The sequence below is a fragment of the Pelobates fuscus genome, chromosome 5, assembly GCF_036172605.1.
Source record: "Pelobates fuscus isolate aPelFus1 chromosome 5, aPelFus1.pri, whole genome shotgun sequence".
In the NCBI taxonomy this organism is placed as follows: domain Eukaryota; kingdom Metazoa; phylum Chordata; class Amphibia; order Anura; family Pelobatidae; genus Pelobates; species Pelobates fuscus.
In genome coordinates this window covers 228,980,582-229,006,515 of record NC_086321.1, presented here as the reverse complement: position 1 = coordinate 229,006,515, position 25,934 = coordinate 228,980,582, and the positions used below count along the sequence as shown (strand labels likewise).

At 39.2% G+C, this 25,934-nt stretch overlaps 1 protein-coding gene across 3 annotated transcripts in view; it reads left to right on the top strand.

Moving 5' to 3' along the window:
- SPATA6L (spermatogenesis associated 6 like) overlaps positions 1-24,184 on the top strand; it is a 44,577-nt gene extending 20,393 nt beyond the window's left edge. For all 3 annotated transcript variants that reach the window (XM_063455094.1, XM_063455092.1, XM_063455093.1), the window contains 8 exons: positions 3,048-3,125; positions 8,268-8,534; positions 11,342-11,447; positions 14,221-14,261; positions 14,955-15,106; positions 17,389-17,479; positions 22,485-22,581; positions 24,063-24,184. In XM_063455094.1, the coding sequence (XP_063311164.1) occupies positions 3,048-3,125; positions 8,268-8,534; positions 11,342-11,447; positions 14,221-14,261; positions 14,955-15,106; positions 17,389-17,479; positions 22,485-22,577 (828 nt within the window). In that variant the 3' untranslated portion in view covers positions 22,578-22,581; positions 24,063-24,184. The remainder of the gene's footprint in view (positions 1-3,047; positions 3,126-8,267; positions 8,535-11,341; positions 11,448-14,220; positions 14,262-14,954; positions 15,107-17,388; positions 17,480-22,484; positions 22,582-24,062) is intronic.
- The last annotated feature ends 1,750 nt before the right edge of the window (positions 24,185-25,934 follow it).

Below are 25,934 nucleotides of genomic sequence, written 5' to 3'. Positions count from 1 at the left end.
AATACATAAGGAAAAGTAGGAACTATATATATATATATATATATATATATATCTATCTATCAGTAAAGTTGACAAAACTTGACAATGAGTGGAGCTTAATGCAAGTTTCTATTTCAATTCTGATCAAATTTACACACAATCCTCAGTAAAATCAATTACACAGAAAGGCAAACAGCAGACATTCCCAGATATTGAGATAAAGGTCAATGAAGAAAATAAATTAATATTAATAAAGGCAAGTGTCATGTAGGGGAGTATAATTATTAACATACAGGGGGCATAAGGAAAACCAAAAGAAAAAACAAAAACATGACTGGTCCGCTTTACTCAGTGAACATATGATCTTAAAAGCTACACCAGATTTTCTGAGGTAAGGAGAGATGTGTCCCCCCATTCCACCTGGTTCCTACATCACGCAGCCATTTACAAAAAGCTATTGTATAATAGCATGATAATTGCAGTAACCAGAGGGATCTTATAATAACCCTCGTAGAGATCCAATTAAATGTATTCTTAATTAAGTCATCACCATTAAAGGAAAGCTATAGCGTTAGAAATACAAACCTGTATTCCTAACACTATAGTGTCCAGGTTGCTGGTTAGTTTTAGACCCCCCTTGTTTTCACTAAAAAGCTTAAAAAAACATTTTATTTACCTTTTCTCCAGCCCTGAGACTCCCTCGGAAGACATACATTAGAAGTGTAGTTAACCTTGTAATGTAAACATTGCAGTTTTACATTGCAGGTTAAAATTACAGGGCAGCTGTACCCAGACCACTTACTTGAGATTAAGTGGTCTGTGTTACTTTAGTGGTCCTTCAAATTAGGTTCTTTAGCTATGCCATGCTCTCCAAAGACATCAATATAGAGGTTGTGACATTTAATCCTTTCAGTATAGATAGAATATCAAGGAGGTAATCCCAGACTGTGTTATCATTGGAATCTGCCACCTTCATCCATTGATTTAGAGTCTGCAATAAAATCCCTGTAACAGCACTGGATCTAAGATGCTCTTGGATGACTGGGCACCAGCACACCTCCCAACAATTTTGGAGGGGACAATTCAGGTGGGCAGGACCTTGAGGGAATTTACCAGTGATACGACCTGAGTCATGAGTGATGTCCTTAATTAACAGGCATAACTGGAAAAGTGGCAGGGGTTGCCCATTGACAGCTTTCCTGGCCAGTGCACAGACTTACCGGCATGGTCCTAGTGTCCACTGCACAGCGCTTGCACATCTAACCAGGGATATATTATTTAATCATTTAATCTGACACAAATCATTATATATGTGTGTGTGTGTATATATATTCATTTTGCTTGTTTGGTCTGGCATGGCTTCTCCTGTTTGTACACATAGATCTACGCAACAACCTGGATGCAAGTAGGCTTTTTAAAAATAGATACAATATGGATGAATTTATTTTCAAAACCAAAAGATGTATATATATATATATATAGTTACTAGACTTGTGCACAGTGGAAAAAAATGTTTTAGCCCAATCACTTACAATAAATAAAATAAAACTGATGGCTGATTTTGCCCATTTGATGGAGCTCATGTATTCCGACAGAGTACCTCCGCCCAGTTCACTTCCTAGTCACTTGCCGTGACACTGGAGCGGTTCAACCCCAGTCGCCGTGGCTTGACTCGGGTCTCTCTGGAGCTTTTCCACCCAATCAGGGTGCAGCTCTCCCTGCAGGCAGGCATTGTCCTATCTGCCTATTCCTCTGCAGCCCCTCTTACAGCCAGATATTGTCCCCTCTGCCAATTCATCTGCAGCCCTTCTTCGAGGCAGGTATCGTCCTCTCTGCTTATTCCACTGCAGCTTTCCTTCTAAGTAGATATGCACCTCTGCCTGCAATGTGACAGCTCTTGTCTTTATAAAGATATTTGCAACTCTCAGGCCTTGCTCTCTTTGATTTATCCCAGGGCTGGAGGAATCGTGCAACCAGCAGGTACGACAACTCTGTTACTGGAATCCTTAAAAATCCACACAAGACACACAGTTCCAAAAGGAACGAACATACACAGCTTTATTTTTACTTGGGACTAGCCCATATGCCCTGACAAAATCAGTGATATGATATGACATGCTCTTATAATGTGGCGTGCAAATACAAATATATGTACTTTTTTTTTTTTTAGCTTGTAAATAAACATTTTCAATATTCAATAAAAGATAATCGAGAAACCCCCCCCCCCCACAAATAGATGCAATATGTCGTTTTAAGTATGTAATCCAAATAAATATTTAAGAGCACTAACTCACATAGAAAATAAAAACATTGTAAATATATAGTGAATAAATATAGACTTTTTTTTTACTGCTCCTCTCCCCCCCCCTCTTTTGGTTACTTCTCACATGATCTGTAAATAAAATCAACAATTAGTGACTGACCCTTATCCATTAATCATTATTTTTCCCATCAATCATTTCTTTTTTTTGATGCCACTGGAGGTATTCAAAATCATGAATGAAAGTGAAATTGGCCATTGCGTGTTTCATTTTTTTTGTCATTTGCCTACATTTCAATTTGGAATCGGGAATTCAAACAGTCACCTGACTGGCCCATATTCGAATGCATTGCAGTTCATAACAAAACGAATCTCCAAGTATAATAATTACTACACACAGTTTACATGACCAGAAAGTAGACCTTTCAGATTGCTGGATCCTACATGTAACATTTTGCTTCATAGTACACTTGCAGGTTTATTTACTAAAGTGTGACTTGTTTGGAATTCAATATTAAATCAATTTCACATTTTTAACCTACGTAGCTGAACTGAACACACATCATAACATTTACTTTAACCCCTTAAGGACCAAACTTCTGGAATAAAAGGGAATCATGACATGTCACACATGTCATGTGTCCTTAAGGGGTTAAAGCCCAGGGAATCCTAATATCCTTGCAACTTTATTTAAAATATGTGTTATGCCAAGGAATTTAAAGTACTTTTAGTGACCCTTATATGAATACAGGTATTAATTTCTAACAACGTGTTGGTAACTTATATACTGCATTTTTTTTTTTACCAGGGGATTGCACCAAAAGTTGAGTTTTCTACTAGAACAACCATTAAGGAAACATCACGTGATTTAAAAAAGAAATGTCACGTAAGTTTATTATTCCGGCTTGGTGAAATAAGAATAATGAACACTAATGAAAACGTTTTTTTTTTTTTTTTTATAAGAAAGATATCAAATGTTTTAGTTCTTTAATTCTGTTAAACAAGTTAGCCTGTATTTCAGAGAACATAGATAAATGGTGGCCACAGTGCCAGGAGGAAGAGTTTAAATTAAAGCGGATTGGGTGACAACATCAAGCGTGCATTCATAATAAACCTGGAATTCAAACTATGATCATCAGTCAGAAAATGCACATATTTTACAGTACACTGTGCTGTAAGATGCATACTTATTTGAACAATAAAACCAAAAACAGGCGCATTCAGAGAATATTTTATTTAAGATGAAATTATATAATTTAGTACTCTTTTTTCCAAAATACTCTCTTTTAAAGTTGTGCATATGTAACCTATCTGCTATCAGAAATAATGTGCAGCAAAGATATAAATTGGCCTATAAATCTAGATTTGGGCCCCTGTCCAGCCATCTCCCAGGCAAGAGTGCGTAAAGGCACTCCACATGTGTGCTACCATGAAAGAGTATGGCCAGTATGGCTGACATGCACCTGTTTTGCATGTCAGCGATACTGGCCAACAAATTACACCATTAAATAAAACATTGGTATTCAATTATAACTTGTATTGACCTTATTTTATGTGATGGTATGTTTTCTTTTAAATGTTTGCTAAATGCACATTCTAACATTAAAAAGAAAATATTTATTTTTACAGTTAGTGGTACTTACTAGATTTAGATTATTGGGCCCCCATTTTCATATAAATAATGCAATTTTTTACTAACCTGTTAAACAGCACCAGGCAGTCTCCATCAGGCATCTTCTCTTATGAGATCATTTGTCACTAGATGATCTTGGTCCAATCCAATTGATTGGCATGTGAGGCAATCTGATTGGCTGAGAATGATGATTGCAATGCATGCCTAGTACATTTATAATGCTTCTCCTAAAAAAAGCATTCACAGAGTTTGGTAAACATTATGCTGTGTTTAATATCGCAGACTTTAACATTTCAAAGTTTTCAATTAGGAAGTTGCTCTCTGACTGAAAGCTGCTAGAGGCATGTTTATTGTCAAATGTAAACATTGTTGTTTCTCTGAGACAGCAGTATTTTACATTGCCATGCTCTCTGCTTCAAAATCACTTCATTATTATGAAGTAGTTTAGAAGCTCAGTGTCCCTCTAAAGATTTAGCAATTGATTTTACAATATTACACAGCCAGGATGCGAAGTGCATTGCAGGAAAAAAATCAGAAGCATTGTTTCTGTTTCTCCTTCTCGTTCTGTGCCAGGAGTCAGCAACATTTTCCACATGAATACCGAATGCCATGTCTCTAATTGGTTGAAAGCATCCTAAGTTAGTTTACTTGTGTGGGATTGTAATATTTAAGGACACCAAATAAGGGAGCTACCTATTAAACAGCTCACTAATTTGGTATCCTTAAATATGGCAATCCCACACTAGGGTAACAGTTTGTGGATTTATCTACTAAACAGCTGAAAGAAAAGAATTAAGAAAATGGCTTTTTTAAATTCTGATCTTTCAGCTCTTCAGTAGAAGACTCCATAATTTGGTAATCTTATCTGGGACTGCCATATTTAAAGATGCCAAATTTGGGAGCTATTTACTAAACACACACCTTTACAATCAATGTACACATACATCCACATTCAGACACACACAAACACACTCTTACACACACACATACATACATAATCACAGGCATATACATACACATTCTGACACACGATATTGTTTCTTTTTCTTAAATCCACCCAGCTCCTCTGACATGACTGGAGTGGATCAGTGTTAATTTTGGCGGCAAATTTCAATTAGTTTTAGTCATAGTCTTTTGACTAAACACCTATTTTAGTTTTAGTCTTATTTTCGTCATCTGAATTGTTTTGTTTTAGTCTAGTTTTTGTTGAGTAAATCTCCAGTAGATTTTAGTTGAGTAAATCTCCAGTAGATTTTAGTCGAGTAAATCTCTACTAGATTTTAGTCGAGTAAATCTCTACTAGATTTTAGTCGAGTAAATCTCTACTAGATTTTAGTCTACTAAATTTCAGAGAGATTTCAGTCGACAGGCCTAAAATCTAATGGGTTTAGTTAAAGCCTCTGTCGGTCTCTTTTGTCTATTCACCGGCCCCTCTCTGTGTGTTTCCCAGCCCCTCTGGGTGTCTCTCTCCCAAGCACCGGTCTGTCTCTTTTGCCCCTTCCACAGCCCCTCTGTGCCTCTGTGTCCCTCTAGCCCCTCTGGGTTTCTCCCCACAAGCCCCTGTCTGTTTTGCCCCTTCCCCAGCCCTTCTGTGGCTCTTGGCCCCCCCAGCCCCTCTGTGTGTCTCTCTCTCCATAGCCCCATTTGTGTGTCTCCTCCTCCCCCAAGCACCTTGTCTCTTTCTCCCGCAGTCCCCTATGTCACTTTGTGCCCCCCCTGCCATTTTATGCATCTCATCTCCCCACGTGTCTCATTCCCTCGGACCCCCCATGTATCTCCTTCCCCCAGACCCCCATGTGTCTCATTCCCTCAGCCCCCTTATGTATCTCATTCCCCCAGACCCCCATGTGTCTCATTCCCCCAGACCCCGATGTGTCTCATTCCCCCAGCCCTCCCATGTGTCTCATTCCCTCAGCCCCCCCATGTGTCTCATTCCCTCAGCCACCCCATGTGTTTCAATCCCCTAGTCCCCCATGTGTAATATTCCCTCAGGCCCCATGTGTCTCATTTCTTCTCCTCCCTTCCCGATGTGTTTTACCCACCAGTGTTAATTTTGGAGAAAATTTCAATTTAGTCTTTTGACTAAAAAGCCTTTTTACTTTTAGTTGTATTTTAGTCATATGAATTATTTTAGTTTTAGTCTAGTTTAGTCTAGCCTGGAGCTGGAGGGACGAACCGACCTGCCCCTGGCCGTCAACTGACGCCTGTACCTACCCGGAGCAACTGATGAAGGCCCCCCTGAAGGAATACGATGATCTACTGACACGTAGACAGTCTATTCACTGCTAATGAACTGACGCCACCCGGAAGCACATGGACACTGACATATAAACTCTGATACTCCGAACTGATGCAGACCTCGTATGCTTAAGTATATATTCCCACACACTAAGCATGCACCTATGATAAGCTCCTACCTACACACCTGCATCATACAACACCAGTGGCGTACACACAATCCATGGGGCCTTGGTGCAAAACTGATCCATGGGGCCCCCCCATTGCCACCCCCCCAACTTCACCCCACCTGCCCCACCCCCACCTCATACAGATACACACAGAGATACACATAGAGATACACACATACATACAGACACACACACATACGCACAGACACAAATACAGACAGATACATACACACACAGACACATACACAGAGACACACACACAGACACACATATATAGACACATACAGACACACACACATATTAATACAGACACATACATAGACACATACATAGACACACACATACATACAGACATACACACAGATACATACATACACATATACATAGATACAGACACATACATACAGCCACATATACACACATACATACAGACACATACATACAGAGACACACATACACAGACACACACACATACATACACACAGATACATACAGACACACATACACATACACACACAGATAAATACAGACACATACAGACACACATACACAGATACATACAGACACCTACATAGAAAAACACATACATACAGACACAGATAAATACAGACACACACATACATACAGACACAGATAAATACAGACACATACATAGACACACACATACATACAGACACACATACACACACACATACATACAGACACATACACAGACACACATACATAGACACATACATACAGAGACACACACATACATACAGACACATACACACAGATACATATAGACACACAGAAGCACACATACATTAACACACACATGCAAAATATTTTAGTCACCCACCTGTTACCTACCTTTGAGGTGCAGGAGGGTGGCTTCCCTGGGGTCCAGTGGTGGCTCAGGTTGATGGGAGTCAGAGTTCTCACTCTGACTCCCTCTGCTTCCTCCCGCGCGGCTCCTGGTGGTTGCTGGGAGGTGTGACCGCGGCAGTCACTTCCTCCCAGCATCTGACATCATCAGAGTGGGCCTGGTCGCGCTATTACCAGACCCACTCTGATGATATTCATTTCCATCGGGTGGCCCTAACAGCATGGGCCACCTGATGGGCCCGTTCACCTGCGGCCCCGGCAATTATTCCGGCGCGGCCGGGGCCGCAACACCTGGCGGCAGGCACCCGGTCGCAGGGGTCCGCAAGGCGGCCGGTCACCCTGGAATGACTGGCCCGGTCGCAGCTGCGACCCCTGCGACCGCGGTATGTACGTCGCTGTACAACACACTTACCTACAGCTACCCCATCTAGCATCACGACACTCTACCTGACACTCACACCGGCATTGTAACCCGCCATTAGTGATCCCGCCAGTAAATGCCTAATCCACAGTTGGTTGGTTCCTGCTCTTACCTCAGTAAGCAAGATAATGCCTGTTAACATAACCACAGAGCCACGCTTAATGTTAGAAATGCATGTTATAGCTCACGCACCCAACATACTCACAAGCATGTTCCCTAACCTTGTAACCAAACTCGTTAAAGTAATATCATGTTAGACAGTTTAAGCCTATCTCTGGATATACCAATGAGCGCGGCTCCACTGGACTGTCGACACTCACGCTATAACAGCGCTAGTGGACGTTGGCTATCTGTTGTCATGCGGTCTGTATATAATGGTTAAATGTGCCTGGCTAAACTGAGAAGGCAAAGTTCTCTAAAATATAAAATGAAGCAGACACTCTTGTGAGAAAATATCGATGTTAATACTTCCTGTACTCAAGTGCTTACTCACGAATATATTTCTCATTTTTTCCTTTCTGTAATGCTCACACAATGCTTCAATAAAATAATGATTGATAAAAAAAACCATCTGGATCAGAGGAGGTAGCGGAAAGGCGTAATGTGGAAATGAAATGTTCATATTTGTGTATTTTCTAGAATTGTTATGTCATATAAACAGACTATATATTTGTCTTGTGCTCCACTTTGCTGTCGCAGGTTGACCATCTACAAGCCCGAAAATATTTATCAAAATCACAAGGTAATTTATGGTCTCCCGAAAATAAAAGTGGCTCTACAAAGAGCTCAGAGAAGAACTATAACAATGCAACACGATCATCAAAATCCCGATCTCCATCTCCATACACTAAAGGGCGAATGTGCGTGCTTAACAAAGACAACCAAAAGAGACTTGCTCGTTTAAACCTGGGCAATTCGGAGTCCAAGTCTAATTCTGAAAAGAGACCTCCTTTTATTGTTAGACACGTAAGTATTGAAGCATATTTTTTATCACTTCTTGAGTTCAGCATTACAACATTTGTGAAACTTTGGTCTGTGGAAATGATCTGCTGTGTTCATGTGTTTAACCCAAAGGTGGAAAGGTAACAGCATTTGAGGTCTTTATGGTAATGTGCACTAAATAGTATTAATACCTCCCAGCAATTGGGGAGGGGAAATAGGGATGGGCAAGGCCCAGAGGGGGCGTAGACCGTGATGTGACTTGTGCTAGCAATAGGCAGGCCTGCCTGGAAATCGGGACTCTCGTGCTGAAAACAAGACTTTCGGGAGGCCTGACTATACCTGACCAATACATTGAACTTGAATAATTTGAAATGTTGATACAATTAACTTTAGTTTTCTACTTTGCCAAGAAGACACCTGTTTCCTTTTTTTTTGTTTTTTAATTGTTGAATTGTGCATTGGATAATGAACATGGTTACCTACTTTAAAGATATTACATAACCCACATTGTGTTTAACGGTATTGGGTTGAAACGTATTTAGTTGTAGAAAATAGACTCACTAAACGATATTACTTTTTCCCATTGCATCGGAATCCCGGATCTGTCCTCTTTACCCCAGGTTATGTTTCTTTTGTGTACTTCTTCGTACAATAAACCCAGCTCACAGTTTTCAAATACAACTATTGCTAAAGCACAAATAAATCATACCAACAATGCAGCAATACTAAGTGAAATCAAAAGCGGAAAGCTACAGATTAGAATAAATATAAAGCACATTTGATATGCCAAAACTATAGGTAAGAAATATGCAAATAAAGCTTTTTAAAGCATACACAGTTATCACCATAAGATTTAGCACATTTTTATATTTGTACAGTAGGTCAATATGAGGAACAAATTATTATAAATTAATTATTTATGCTGTCATTAAGATTTAGGCTGGAGAATGACCCCACTTTTATTAAAATAGAAACTTCTGCAGTGTGCACCGGAATAAGGACTGGGAAGTGGCTGAAAACTCCCAGCTAGTGCTGGCCGAGTCGTAATTTTTTTAAAGGGACTGCTGTTCATATATAGGTTTGTTGTGCAAACACTGTATAGCAAGACTTCATATATTTATAGTTCAGCAGTATAGTTTGGTAGCTGGTAGCTTTACAGCAAGTGGGAGCACTGGTTGCAAGTATCTTCATAAATTCTGTCTTTTATTAACTTGTATGACTAGTTTAATTTATGTTTTTTTTTATTTCATGAGGTTACTTAGAAATATACATATGTTTGGCAGCTGTAGAAAATGCTTTCTTTAGGGACAGATCAGAGCACTCAGCAAATCTGTCATGGTCAAGAGGCAGAGGCTAACATAGTTATAACTAAGCCAATGTAAGCTTACTGCAAAGGCTGCTGAATATGTTATTATAGTTTAATGTGCTGATATGAATTAGTATGGAAATACAGAGTTACGCAATGCCTTAGACTTACCTCAGCTTGACAAAGACCGTGTAGGTCAAAACGTTGCGATGGAGTGGGTTCAATAAAATTGCCTGATTTGTACCTTGGAGTGCCTCGACTTTCCTTCTATTTTGTTTTTCAGCATTTTGGTCTCTGGTACTGAGACTGTCTGAGTTGCACCCAGCTACATACTGCTTAAAGGGATAGAGTGCAGTTCCACACCCTACCATAACTACTTTAGACTTACCTCCAGTCGGGGTGGAGCAACAGCAACCTGGTCACCCTCATTTAGCGTTAAACAATTTAAAAACAGATAAACACTGTACAGTGGCACGGAGTCAATGGAAACCAGGCTTAATAACCACTTCAACGAGTTGGAGAAGTTATGAAGCCTAGAGTATACCTTTAAAAATAGAGATTAATAGTAGCCTTTGCTGCCCCTTTAATGCTATTCATCCACAGCGCTTTCAGTCCACATGGGTTGAGCAAGATCACACTCAATAATGTGATAATTTATTTTACACATTATCAGAACACTTGAAGGCCATCTATAATTTCATGGAGAATCTTTCTTTTTGTTAAACCACTCCAAACCCAGGGGATGACCCTCATGTATTTTTATATCACCATTCTCACAGCATTCCAATTTTATTGAGTAAACGATTGAGTAAAAGATTGTTGATTTGATTTTTTGGGGATACAGTTATATTTGTTACACAAAGATTTCATCATTACTTAAAGGGACACTATAGAGTCTGGAACACAAACATGTATTCCTGACCCTTGAGTGTTAAAACCACCATATTGTCCCCCTGATATCCCTTACCCCTGTAAATATAGCATAATATTACCTTTATTCCAGTCTGCTGCTGCTGGCTCTGCCTCTGATCTGCCTGCTTGGCTGACATCATCAGAAGTGGTGGTCTGAGCCACTGTCAAGGAGGCAGATCGGGGCAGAACCAGCACAAGTCAAACACAGCCTTGGCCAATCAACATCTCCTCATAGAGATGCATTGAATCAATTCATCTCTATGAGATGAGGAAAGTTTACACTGTGCAGAACTGCCCAGGAAGCACCTCTTCAAACCTCATGAGGAGTGGCCAATGGAGGTATTCCTTGGCTGTGATGTAAACACTGCCTTTTCTCTGAAAAGACAGTGTTTACAGCAAAAAGCCTGAATGGAATGATTCTACTCACCAGAACAAATACAACACGCTGTAGTTGTTCTGGTGACTATAGTGTCCCTTTAAAGATAGTCCCAGATATGTGTATACAATGTTATGGCATACATTTGCTATGAAAGATTACTGAGCACTATAATTGTATATAATGTTGTGAACAAACTCCCACTATTCAAAAAACAAACAAACCTGTCTTTTGCAGGTTGATGGTTCCAAAAGTTTGGATTGGATTTCACCGCCGAAATCAGCCAAGGCCAAAAAGCACTCTAGATCATCTGATAGATTCAATCAACATCAGTTAAGGAGAGGTAAACATGCTAAAGATTAAATGTTCCCTTTTTGATCTGGCTTTTTTTTTTTCACATCACGTAGGACTTTTCAAATAATTGTCTGTTGTGTGACTCTGAGCTAAATCCAAAGAAAAACTGGACTGTACTTGTAATGCGGTGTAATAAAAATCAGTGTTTAGTAGATATAACCCAAATAAAAACTTGCATTCATTTAATAATGCTTTTTTCCTTTGGAGGTATATCTAAAAACAGCTTGCAACCGCTACAATTCTCTTGTCTCCTGCATTTGCAAATACTCTCCTAACCCAGGCCAGACTTTCTGTGGATGTCCAATCACAGACTTCCCAATGCAGCTCAATGAGACGTCTTTGCAAGGCGGGTGCTCTAAGCAATTGCCGCATCTTGAGTTTAGCACCACTGGGCTAGCCAAACCAGGAAGTAATAGGACCTCTTACCTGCTTAAAAAATTGTGTGTGCTTGCTGACAATGAAATGAGTTAAGGTAAAGCTGACTTTGTGCACTATGCAAATAATCTTGCTGCTTCGGTCTCTCTAACAACGTGACATGTTCCCTTTCTTCTACACTTAATACATGCAACTTTTCTCTGTCCCAAACTGTATAACCAGGAGCTTCTGCCTGCTAGTAAGAAGGTAGGGAGAGGACTGGACAAGTGAATGCTGGGGGACAGTCCCTAGAAAAGCGTGGAGCAAGCGCATTATTACAAATTTATGCCAAGCTCAGGCTGCTGTCACACATAGTACATAGTACGCCCTTAGTTGGTCAGCCTGCAAGACTGGCTGGCAGCCTGACATGCATTCACGCTAGGCTGGCCTTTCAATTCTTTGGCCAGATACGTCATCTTTCTGGGCATGTTTACCCCTGTTGGCGGTTCTATTTACGTGATTCGCATCAGTGGCCCACCCTTTTACGGAGCTGCTGTTAGGGGTTATGGATTTACTTGAAAGATGAAAGCAAGAGATTAGCATAGGGTATGTGTTTTCTTATAGCTGCATCTTGTGTGTTGCCCTCCAGCACCACCTCCACCACATACATAACACGTGGGAGGTATGACTGTTTTAGTGTTTTTTGTCGATAAGGTTCAGTAATTAGGCCCATCACAATTGTCAGCACCAGGCCCAATGAGCTCTTAATCTGGCCCTGGCTTTAGATATTGCTTTGTTAAACACAAAATGCAAAATTCATAAGACTTCAAAGATAATGGAACAATATTAATCTAAACATCATAAAGGTATATGACTAAGTAGAAATGCAAACAATTGGCTCTTATTTAAAAATATATCTGATTGGGCGGAGCTACCTCTGGATCTGGCAAGCCGCAGGGTCACAGAGCTCCATCGGCGATGCACACAAAAAGCGCTAATAAGTGCATATAAAGAGGTATAACCTGCCCAATTTAACTCTGGTGTTGATCCTCCAGTGATTGGGCAGAAGACTAAGAAGCCCCAGCTGAAACAGCCCAGATTCTCTGCCGATATCAGAGACTCGCTGTGGAGGCCGCATGGAGTGGTGGGGCATGAAATTGTGGCGGACCTCGGGAATTTCTCAGACGCATCAGAGGATCACTCCCTCCACAACATGGATGATCTAGGCCAGGCCTGCACAACCTTCGGCCCCCCAGATATTTTGAACTACAATGTCCAAGATTCTTTGAATGAAACAGATAGCCAAGGAATCAAGGCAGTTTTAGTTCAAAACATTGGGGGGGAGGGGGGAGTGCAGGCTGTGCAGTCCTTATTTAGGCTATAAGGGGCCACCCAAGACCACTCAACCCACCGAGACTGTGCCACCCCTGTAACCACAGCCATACTCACCAGCCTATTGGCGGACCTCCGTCAAAGTCCGATATAGCACAGGTCAGAGAGGATGTCAAAGGGTTCACACAGTCGAGCAGACCACTACAGCCCACACATCACAACTCATAGACCTACAAAAGCAGATCAGTGACCTCACTTTCACCCATGCAACCCTCAGCCACCAACCACCTGCACTGGAAGACAAAAGAATGGGGAAACACCTGAAAATCAGGGGCCTAGCAGACAGAGTCACTATTGCAGAACAGCCTCATTTTCTACTCAGTCTTTTTGTGGCCCACCTGCCTCTTAAACAGGCAAAAGGCATAATGTTAGACGGGATGTTCTGTCTCCTTAAGCCTCCATCAGCTGTGGCTTCAGCTACTAGTGACCTAATGTTAAAATTTCAGAATGGCCAAGACAAGGCCACCATCTTGAATGCAACCAGAGGGAAAACCCCATACAGGTTTCGAAGAAATGGACCTTGCCTTTTCCTCCGACCTTTCCATCACGACACTGCAGTGGAGCAAGTCACTACGTCCTCTTATATCACTCTTGTTGAATTAAGGTTTTAAATACTGCTGGGGAACCCCTCACATTCTTATCATACAGCACCAGAATGTTTAATACAAAGTGTCCAGTGTCCGACACCTCACAGATAGACTCTAGCCTGACTAGGCTTGGTCTGCATCGCATCTCCACATCTACAACTCCAACTTACTCAACTTGGAAATGAGATGACCATTGGGGAAAATCAGCAAAATTCAAACTTAATATATAAAAACCTTGTTATGGAGAAAAAAAGGCCTTAGAGTGGATGCATGCCAATTATGGGTAAAATCAATTAGGCTATGTCTAGCTGAATTAATTAAATATGGTTAATTGTCTATAAATACAGTAAATCATTGTGCATGTAATTAATGTAATGTACCTTTATGCATGTAATTAATGAATAAACAGCTATGTTTATATTTTCCCAGCACTATCGTTTGACAGTTTTCAGGATGAAACTGCAGAAAAGGTAAGTTTATGAAGTAGAGGAACGTGTTGGTTGTATGGTTGTATTCATCTTGTACCATAACATTGAATTAAATGTACTAAATGCTTCCCCATAGACCTGTTATTAAATAATTCTTAATCCATGTCAAATGTGATGCCATTGATTATTTTATCATGTTTTCTGTATCTAAAATGAAATAACTGATATAAAAATTAATAGACTTCTTAATTTTATTTGCTTAAGGTGCCAGAACATTTACACCTCAATTCGCTAGGCATCATATTTAGTGGTGTCTGTTCTATTCAATTTAACTGGTGTTGCTCCCCCCTAAGACATTTATACCTGGTCTCACTAGGCATAGCAAGTGTGCCAGTAATTTTTTTGTTTTGAGTCTGTGAAACTGCAACAGTATTTAGTAAATATCAAATGGTGTTGCAGTTTCTATTGTTCTAATGTGCACGCTCCAACCCTTTACTAATTGTACTCATAGCAAAGTCGATCCAGTTCGAAAATAGCAATTATGGTGTAACTTTGCTGTGACGCCACAAAAAAGCCATAAAAGGCTGTTGGGCTCTAGTGAATAGAACTGTCAATGTGTTGTCAAGTGGAATAGCAGCTCTAGTACAATAAAATAAAGTTGCAGTATGTAGTATACAAAAAGTATAGAAAAACAACTTAAGCTAAATGCTACTTTTTATCTTTTCTGTTAATCAGAAATATCTTGATAAAGAGGATTTAAGGTCTTCAAAAAAGAATGTATCATTTGAAGATTCTGGCTCTGCTAGTGGCTCTGCTTTCGAGTTTAATACACGTTCCCCACAAGATGAATACACAGATCAAGTACTTAGGAGTTCTCTTCGTAAACGGTTAGTATAATGACTTTATAAAAATACATTAAAGCAATGGGTTTCACACTTTTTGTGTTTGCGGCTCCCTTTTGAACCTCAATAAATTCCTGTGTAATTTGTATTCCATGAGTAGATCCTTTACCCCAAGTCTGCTTAGACCCATGGCCTCATACAGTCAGTTCCCTAACCTCTTACATGCTGCATTCCCCATACTCTTAACTCCTGAATCTCTTACTGCTGTTTCCTCAGCCTCTTAAAGATGATAACATATTGCACCCTTGACAGTGTTCTCATTACTCCATCCCCTTGGTTCTCATCCCCTTTCTTCATTGCTCTCCCACATATCTTCCCTGCTGATTCCCCCCTGTTTTCTAGTAATCTTCCTCCATGTTTCCATATTACATCTCCATCCTTTCTATTGCTCTCTCCCTCCTTTAAGTTTAAGTGGATTTCCCCTCCATTGCTATTTTTCCAAATCTACCTACCATCAAATTGCAGGATTTGCACCCAAATCTAGGCAAAGCACTGGCAGATTCTTTGGTGTATACAGTCATATACACAGCTTACTACTGTGGGCTTCATTGCTTTTCTGTGAGACAATCATTAGTGCTGTTTGTTACTGTAAGATTTTGTAGTATTATATGTCACATTTGTGATTTAAACAATTGGCTCGTAAAACAAATAATAACTGCTCATGCTATAGTACTACGTATGCTGTTCCTTCCGAAGTCATATGATTCGTGGAATATTAGTATTATTATATAACATGTTGTTGACCGCTCTCCTTAGAGAGCCGGCTAGAAATGCCGCTGAGTGAGAGCAGGAACTAGGGGTATCACTCTTAGACCAACAGAGGAAAAAAATAAGTATACTCTCGTATTGTAGCACTAGGAGCTGTACTACAATATATATGCCACTTTTACGAACATATATGTAGGCACATTCTCATATACACAAGTTATTATTATACACACATACATGCACTTAATCATACACTCCATCCCCTCCTCCCCCAATCTGCCAGTCTCTATCAATGTTTTTACTGACCAATTTCTGTTAATCCATCTGAATGTTTACGTCTACTCATCTAATTACCCTGGTGGCTAGGAGTGAACAAACTATCTATACATTCATGGCTCTCTTTGTTCTCCTAAGTGGCATCCTGATATGCAGCACTGACAGGGAGTTCTATCATACCACTTCATGGCCCTGTCAGTCATAAGAACATATACATATGTATTGGCACTCTCCCGTTCCTGATGGTGCTGGTATCAAGGTGCCCCTCAAAACACCTTCTAATAAATACTAAAATTAAAAAATTTGAATCTGCACTCATAATTAGATGCAAAAAGAATTCACAAGTATTTAATTAACAGATTTGCACATTCAATATAAGTGCTATAATATAATACAAAAATGTATACACAATCCTGATCAAACAACAGTTTAGGCAATATATATTTACTGTTGTACTTATTCTCTTTGGCATTAATGTTATTGTTGCTAAATAACCCTATGCTCTGCATATTGCCACAATAAGTATACATCGTATCGCAACACTTATTTAGCTAATTTAATAGCCTTTACAGATCTTACTGATATTTGAAACTTCAGTTATCTTCTATAGCCCAGATATACACCTTCTTTTTAGGTCTGCTTATTTATTTTTGTTTAATGATCTTTTTAACCCTTTATATCCTTTTTCTTTCCCTTATTATATAATTAGGTTTATTTTTCACTATTATTTTATCTATTGGGATGAAAATTAAAAGTTTTGTTTGAAATTATCACAGTTTAGGACAGTGTTTCTCTCCTTCTCTACTTGTATTCCTTAATCAGGGTTAACCCCTTCACTGTCCTAATGATTTAAGTTATATCAGGGTTCCACTCTATTTTTTCAAAGATTTCCTAGTGTTTTTAAGCACTTTTATAGTATTTGAAGCTAAAAATGTAGAATCTTTACAAGACAATTAAGTGGTTTAATTTCTAAATGGCAGAGAATTGAGCAGTGAGACTGCGGGGACATGATCAATACACAAAAACTGCTTAATTAAACTATATATATATATATATATGTGTTTGTGTTTTGCTTTTTCTATGTGCACGCACGATTGCGTGTGTGGTTGAAGGAGGAGTTGCATCAATCCGGTTGGGATTATAACAGCCGAAAACTGTTCAGGGGGGAAACTGAAACACATCACTGTGTACATATAGATAGCCATATACCCGCTTTTGCATTTCTTTAGACGACAACTACCTAGCAAAAGCTTGACAACTAATAGTTTTCTTCTATATTTAAGGTTTCAACGTGAGGAAAGCACTTGGGAGATTATACATAACCGAGTGCGCAGTCTCTTATCCACGCACAGTGCACAACAAAGACTGTCTTATGTGAGTATGAAATGTTCTTACTAGTTTACTGTAACATCAATATTACCTAAGTACATAAGTTGCAAAGAGACACGCGTCCATCAATTTTAGCCTTTCTCACATCTGTTAATGCTGTTGATCCAAAAGACGACCAAAATGCCAGTATGAAGCCTTTCAAATTTTGCAACAAACTAGGAAAAATATATCTTTGACTTCACAGTGGCAGCGAGATCTCACCTTGGATAAAGAAGTTGTTACCCCACCTATTAAAAATTATATCTCTGGATATTATGTTTTTTCACGTATTTACCAAGTTGCTGTTGTAATATCTGTATAGACTCTGATAAAACCATCTCTTCAGGCAGAGAATTCCACAAACCCTTTTGTTTTTACTGTAAAAAAAATTTCCTTTGCCTTAGACCAAATCTCCTTTCTTCCAATCTAAATGCGCGACCTTGTGTCCTATGTATAGTCCTGTCAATTAATAGATTTCCAGACAATGGTTTGTATTGGCCTTGAATATATTTGAATAATGATATAATATCCCATCTGATGTGCCGTTTTTCTAAACTAAAGAGATTTAAAGTTGTTAACGTTTCTTCATAGCTAAAATGTTCCATTCCTTGTATTAATTTAGTAGTCTGCCTCTACACATAATGCCATAATATCCTTCTTTAGAACAGGTGCCCAAAATTGCACAGCATATTCAAGTTGTGTTCTTACCATTGATTTATAAAGAGGCAATATTATATTTTAATCCTGAGAATTAATGCCCCTAAAATAACAATATCTCACTGGCCTTACCAACTGTGGATTAACATTGCACATTGTTACCTAGTCTATAATAATTCACAAATCCTTCTCATGTGTTAATATCCCTAATTCACTGCCATTTAGAGTATAAGCTGCTTGTGCATTATTTACCCCAAAGTGCATACCGTTGCATTTATCTACAGAAAATGTTATCTGCCATTTGAGTGGCCAGTCCCCTAATCTGTCTAAATCCCTCTGCAGCAAAGTAATATCCTGCACCTATTATATGCATTAGCATTCAGTATGCATGTTATAGCACGGTCGACCCGCTAGAAAGTATATATCAATTGAAATCTCATACTATTTTATACTTACAAAGGTTAATCTAGATACTGATGCAGAGAGATGCTCCCAGTATAGGTACATAAGCTATTGTTTGCCATAGATGTTTGCTTAACCTGCAACTCTGATGTTAGTTGGACTCTATTACTACATGTAGTTAAGAAATTACTTGAATATTGTAGTTGACCCAAACTGGTAAGATGTTCACCAGTATCCACACAATGATCTCGGCGGACCAGAAAGGGTTAAGTGTTTATACAGAGGGATGTTATGAGGAATTGCATATAGTACGCAGTTGATTTAGATTGGTAGTTGATTTAGATTGGTTTTGGGAAGTTAGGGGTGGGATCTCGCTCTGTTTAAATAAGGGACGGTTAGGTAGGACATGGTTTGTTGGTCCCTGACGAAGGTGCCGGAAAGGCACTGAAAACGCGCATCAGACCCGTTGCTATTTTTTTTCTTTTGTTTTTATGGGACACTTTTCTTTCTAGGGTGTCTTTAGCTGTGGGTGTATGTAGGCTGTGTTTGAGTGTTTTTTAATGATTTAAAATGGATGAAAGAATGCGTGTTTAGAGCTATTTAACTTAAAATCGATTGGGCTTTGCTTTCACCAGTATAAGATTATTGTTCATCCCCTGACCTAGTGCCATGTTACTCTTAATAGTTCTATAAGCACCTATTCATCTTACAAACCACAAATCTACTATGTGATACAGTGTCAAATTAGTTACGTTTTCTAATTTTGTTAGTAATATTTAGTAGACAATCCTCTTTTTGAGCCTACAAATCCTTGGAGGATTTTTAGTTATATTATTTTTGCTTCAGTTTCAGGAGTTTATCATTATATCTCTAGAGACTATTAGCATATAGTGATTTGACTACAGGTAGTTTCTCGTTTTCTTAATTTTTTTTTCTTAGCAATTCCAATAAAGCATTTATTTCTAATACATTATATTGTAAGCAATTCATACTATCTGTGGTGCTCCTTCCAATTTGTAGGGGGAACACTTATTTGTAGCTTCAGTGAATAAATACATTTAAGTTTACTTCCTTTTTGTAGGTTTTGTTTGATGGTCTCTTGAGTTCAATCTTGCTGTGGATCTTTTCTGGTATCTTTGTAAATAAACATCGTGAAAAGCATTGGAGTGGCTGTTCCTGCAGTGGCCTTATCACAATATTACCCCAGTCACCCAGCATTATAACATTTCACATTAGCGTTAATCTTTGTCCATTTTTTATTGTCAGAGCATGAGTGGAAGTACAGTATACACAATCTAAGATTTATGAATCCTCTATTTTATAATTTGAAACAAATTGCAAACAATATATTATTATAATCTGGCATGTGTAAATAAATACATTGAAACATGTCTAAGGTCAATGTGGCCAACAGGATGTCCCTACAATTAGTGGTCTTGTTCACTATGGTCAAAACCCACCAAATGCTGTGAGAAATACCGACAGCTTATTATATTGATTTACTTAACATGCAATGAATTAATAATTCTAAACACGTCATAAGCACTTCTCTGGTTTGTAAGTATTGGAAAGCTATACCATCTCTTGTATTTCCCGAGGGGTTACCTTATTAAGGCCTCAAGTGCTGGATAAGCTTTCCAGATGATTTCATATTTTTGGATACTTTTTTAAAATGATCTAATAATAGTAAAAATATTTTAATTTTCAATTGAATAAAATATTTGATATAGTGATATATATTTTTTCCTATATGTTTTTTTTTAAAATATGTCGCAAAAATCATTTTAAAAGTTTATCCAAAAAAATATTAAACCATTTTGAAAGCTTATACAACAATATTAAATCATGGCCTAAAATAGGTAATACATTTAATAAAATGATCTCTTTGTACAAAAACTCATGTCAATACCCTTCTTTGGCAGTTATATTAACTTTGGTCCGATGTGTTTGGTAAAGAATCCATATCCATAAGTAGTTTAAAAGATCTTTAATTCCAGGTAAGGTGCGAGGTGCAGCTTGTATGCATGCAAAAAGGGATAATGATTTTCCTGTATCTTTTTTATTACTATATGTGGCGAAAGTAACCTCGCCACTGGTTTTTGGAGGGGCCTGTTTGCCAGCCTCCTGCCCTACGACTATGGCCCTGGGGTGTACTGCCCTTTAAGGAACTGAGTTGGGGCTTATGGACTTATATTATGCTGTTTCTGGCCCTTTAACTGTGTTGTACAAAGAATGGGTACGTTTGATATGGCACTTCGGATACATCCGAAGTGCTGAAGTAGTCGAAGTGGCCGCCATTAGACAATCGGTGTGTGCCGTCAAATCCCTGGAACGGAAATCAGCCACACATTTGAACGAACACTGCTGACCTGTACCTTCCCCTACCCTTCGACACTGCGGCTGGAGACTAAGTCCCATTCGAAGATTCGAACACACTTTCGAATGGTACTTTGTCATCTTTTTCATGTGAAATAGACTGCCACTCGACTAACGACCACCGCGGAAGTTTAACCTAATTTTACTTCGACACAAGTCGAAGTGCGTTCGACTATTCATACGCCGCCTTCGGATGGGACTTTGGTATTTTTCAAGGCAGAAATAGACCGACCGCACAGCCTGAATCTGTGGAACTGTTTTGGGCATGCAAACAGGCATGTGGTCGGTCCAAAGAGACCGACCATATCTCTGGAACCACTGAACCGATTGGTACGAATTTTTAATATGTTTGTCCCCAAGTTGTGTTGTTCATAAAAATATTATTCCTGTGTGATGAAAAATCATAAAGGAAGCGCCATCCCTGTTCCCCAGTTGCCTGAGCGACAGCTAGTGAGATGCTTCTCTCTCCAGTTATAAAAGTGAATTTTTTTGTTGAAATCTGCACTTTTGTAACTGTTGAAAAATATGACCGATTCCTTACACATGTAGAACCTAAGCAAACTGAAGTGCTTGATGTGTATTCCTTTAAACACATTAAGCAATAAGGGAAGTTAACTTTTAGTCTCTTTTTCAGTAAGAGAGGCTGTGTAAGTCTCGGGCAGAGGAGGTGTGGCTAGGGCTGCATAAACAAACGTATTTAAAGAGACAATGTATACACTATAACAGGGGTAGGCACTATTTTAGCAGCACTGTGCCGAAATAGGATTGTGATGTCCCGTAGCGTGACGGTCCCATTTTTTTTTTTAAATTGAGGTGTGTATGTTGCCATATTCTGCTTGTGTTATTTATGCTGCAGTTGCTTGGTATCATTGTATTTGTGCGTATAATATAATGTATATGTTCATGAGTAGTTTGTGGTATCGTTTATGATACAAATGAATGTGGGCTGTGTATGGGGACTGCTAGTGGAATTGTGTGTGTGGATGGATATGTTACATTGTGTGTTTGGTGGGGTGTGTATGTGTGGGGCTGTTTGGGATATTGCATGTGAGAGGCTGCATGTGGGGTTGTGTGTATGTATGTATGTGGATTGTTAGTGGTGTTGCATTTTTTCGGATCGTGTGCATGTGTGTGTTTGGGCTGTTCATATTATTTGTATGAGGGGAGGGTTATTCTGCATTTCTGTGTATATCTAGCAGTGTGGGTGGCTTCCCTGGGTTCCAGTGGGGACCAGGCTGGCCAGGTACAGGTCAAAGACAGGAGCTGCAACAGCAGCTGCGGGCTTCTCTACTCCAGTGCAGATTCCCATTTACAAGTGCTGGAATGAAATGATCTGAGATCATTTCCTCTGTGTGCTGCAATGCATAAATAAAGGATTGTCCTTCCTTCACCACCTTTTCGTATTAGCAGACATCTGAAGTTTCACTGGGACTCCTGATAGGCCAGAGCCTGTTTGGCTCTGGCAGCTTTGAGTGCCATGCAAAGACACCTCGAGTAGGTTGCCTAACCCTGCACTATACCCACTTTATCTTTAATGAGTTATATAAAAGGTTAACTCCACCATTTTTCTCCTTAGGACATTTCTAAGCCTGAAGTAGACCAGATCCTTGACAGGTCTGTTTTTTCAAAGAGCTCACCAAATAACCGTTTTCTTCAGAAAAGATTTTGAATCTGTAAGTAGATCACAATAGACACGACATTTCCAAAGCATTGTTTATAAGGAATGCATATATATGTACAAAGCAAATATAGTAACCCAACAAAACATTTGGTATTGGGTCTCTAGAATACAGTAGCATTTTCTTCAATCATCTTATGCAATAATATGCTCTTTCATTTGAACTCATTTGTTTTTGCAGAGAAAGCTCCTCTCTGACACATAATGTTTAAACTGTTACATGCTGAGATCTATAAACCCACTGCAATAAGAGAGTAGACTTGCTATCTCATTGTCCTTAATCTCCTTTTATGTGAGTGTGCCCCAGAGCCCCTAGTCAACAGAAGGGATGGGTTAGGAAGACATTTAAGACCATGGAATAGGTATATCCTGGTTCTCTTATTTTTTTTTTTTTTTTTAATTCTTTATTTTTATTCGTGCATGAAGTAACAGTAAAGCGTACAGCGCCACAACAGCTGCTGCAAGCGGTTTGTCAGCATTTCAGCATGTGGCAGTTTATACAGCACAATATTTTTGTTTTAAAACATGAAAATAACAAGATGTAAGCAGTTTCATAGGATTACAAAACGTGGTAAACATGCGATTTGAAATGTGAAACACTCTAAATTATTATGTCTAAGGCAGCGAGACATGATAGGGTTACAGGCTTGCATCGGTAGACATATGTGCCCCTGCAAAATATGTGGATGTATGCTTTCTTAACTATGGGGCAGAAAAATTATCCTGGTTCTCTTAGTATTATAGGGCCGGGGAATGAGGCAACCTCAGATTTAATTCGATTTAGGGCCAGGGGGCTGACCATTCTCTGACTATATTGTTAGTACGACAGAATACTGGGCATCATTTGGTACATATAATTATGAATAGGGCTAGGAGATTGGACATGCTAGGTCCCCTGTCTTTATAATTATCCTCCCCATAAAGAGTGGATGAATGGTTAGGGGCACAACTGACCTCACCTTATATGTCTCTGCTCCATTTTTTCCCTCCTGTGCACTAGGTAGAAGATAAGGGAAGGCCCTAACTGTGGTTATTACTAGGAACTCTCTGCCAAGGCACTGAAACAACTTAATTTTCATGACACCACTATCCTGGTGAAACCATAGGTTTCACCAGATGTCACATTTACACCAAAAACATGCTTTATTACAGCCATGAAACCATAACTACATTCAGTAAGTAGCAAATGGCATTGCGGTTTATATAGTTTCCTATGGATTGATTTTGTGCTCGGCAGAAACTTTTACTACTTTATATGACGCCAAAGTATGTAGCATATTTTGGTTTAACTTTGCTAAAGCGCCAAATTTGATGTTACGCTGTAGAAAGTGAGTTTTGTTTTGACAAGTGTCGGAATTGTGATTTATGTTTCATATACTGAATTTTATTAACGCTTTTCATTTTTATCATTTTGTGTTTCCTTCTGTTTTGAAAAGCATTTAATGTTTTGTTTGATGTTTAATTTTATGTTGACAGGTGAAGTTCCCAGGGTGTTATGAAGAGGCAACATTAAAAACAAGTTGTGATTCTTTAAGCACAGAGTAAATGTGGAATATCAATTTCTATGAGTGCAAGTAAAATGTATTTATTATATCGAGTGTGAAGTGTGTACTGGTTTTAATTTGCTTGTTTTTATACATCACAATTATTTTTCTGGAAATTAAATACAAAACAAAACATACTTGCTTGGGATATTCTTTAAATTGGATGTCAGCTATTAATTTAATGTGTAGATGTCCAAAATTGAACAGCATAGAAGAAAATGTAAATAATAATTTCCGGAGTGGCGCTCTCCCATGGGCTCATCAGCATTGTTCCTGGCTCAAATATCTCTTGATCTTGCCTATCTCTGACTATTCAATCACATTAAACACGGCCACTCTAAGTAACAGTAATATGGTATTATTATTTTTTTTTCAATTTGTATTTTATTGGAATTTATTCTTCCAAAATACGAGATCAGTGTATGACAATATAGTAAAAGGTGTTACATTATTACAGCAAATTTTGGGTATAAAGCGACAAGCACATAATAGTTCTCCATTAGAGATATGATAATATTGTCTCATAACGAGTATGGTAGAAAATCTACAGTAGGTAGATTGCCTATATGCGCCTAATCTGTTATGGCTAGGGTATAATAAGAGACAGGAAAAGAGATGTGGGATAACTCTCTCCCTATGAGTTCTTCTAGGCCAGGGATGTCGAACATGCGGCCCCCCAGATGTTGCTGAACTACAACTCCCATGATTCTTTCAATGAAACAGATAGTCAGGGAATCATGGGAGTTGTAGTTCAGCAACATCTGGGGGGCCGCATGTTCGACATCCCTGTTCTAGGCAATATAGATTACTCAAGCTAAATACACAACCATGCAGGTGATTAAAAAACGATAAACAAAGGAAACAAAAAGACGTGGAACTGCTCATAGTTTGTACTCTGACATGATCTGATAATATGCAATGGGGTGGAAAGAGCATTCTATAGATGCTTCATGTCTGAGTCTCTGACTTCAGAGCCTCCTCTGTTTGTGCAGTGGGTATATGCAGTTCCTTTATAAATGCATCAGGGTCCCCAGAGGAGGATAAGGCGAGAGTTGTATCACACCGTATTTTGAGGGAGTCATCAACTCCCTGGCGGTACTTGATTGCGGCCTCTTAGTCGTCTGCCTATTGGAACCAGTTGTCTTCTCTCCAGCAATATAGCAAACGGGAGGTCACCATAGATTGCTATCCTGTACCCCTCTCTGGAGAGGGATATGATGGCAGAACAAACTGCGACATCCCTGGTCACTGCTTTAGTGTCTTTTGGTGCTCCCTATTGAGCTGCAGTAGCTTTGCGCATCTTGAAGGCAGAGAGTAGCAATGCTTGGATGGAGTCCTCCTTAAGACCCATGGAAGTAAGCATTCTCTGGATAAAAGTCAACAAGGCATCACCTCCAACCTTCTCTGGAATACCTCTGAGGAGGATATTGCTCCGACTATGCCTGGATTCAACAGATGTGACCATCTGGGGGAGAGTTTGGACCTATTAAGACAGGTCAACCACCTGGATTAATGCTTTCTGCAACCTGCTTTCTCTGGCACCTTCTCTTAACTGTGTCGATCCTCTGGCAGAGCACCCATGAACTCTGTTTGTGTCTCCTTGAGGTTTGCTTACCAGAACTTCCATAGGTCCAGTAAGAGGTTTTTAATGTCCCCTTTAGTGACCAGAGAGGAGCTCTCATCAGAGTCGGACTCCTGGTAAACTTCACTTGTTTGAGGCGAGGTAAGCGCCTTGCTCTATGACATTACAACAGGGACAGCATGGACCTCTCCCAACCAATGGCTTGTTGTGGCGCCAGAATAA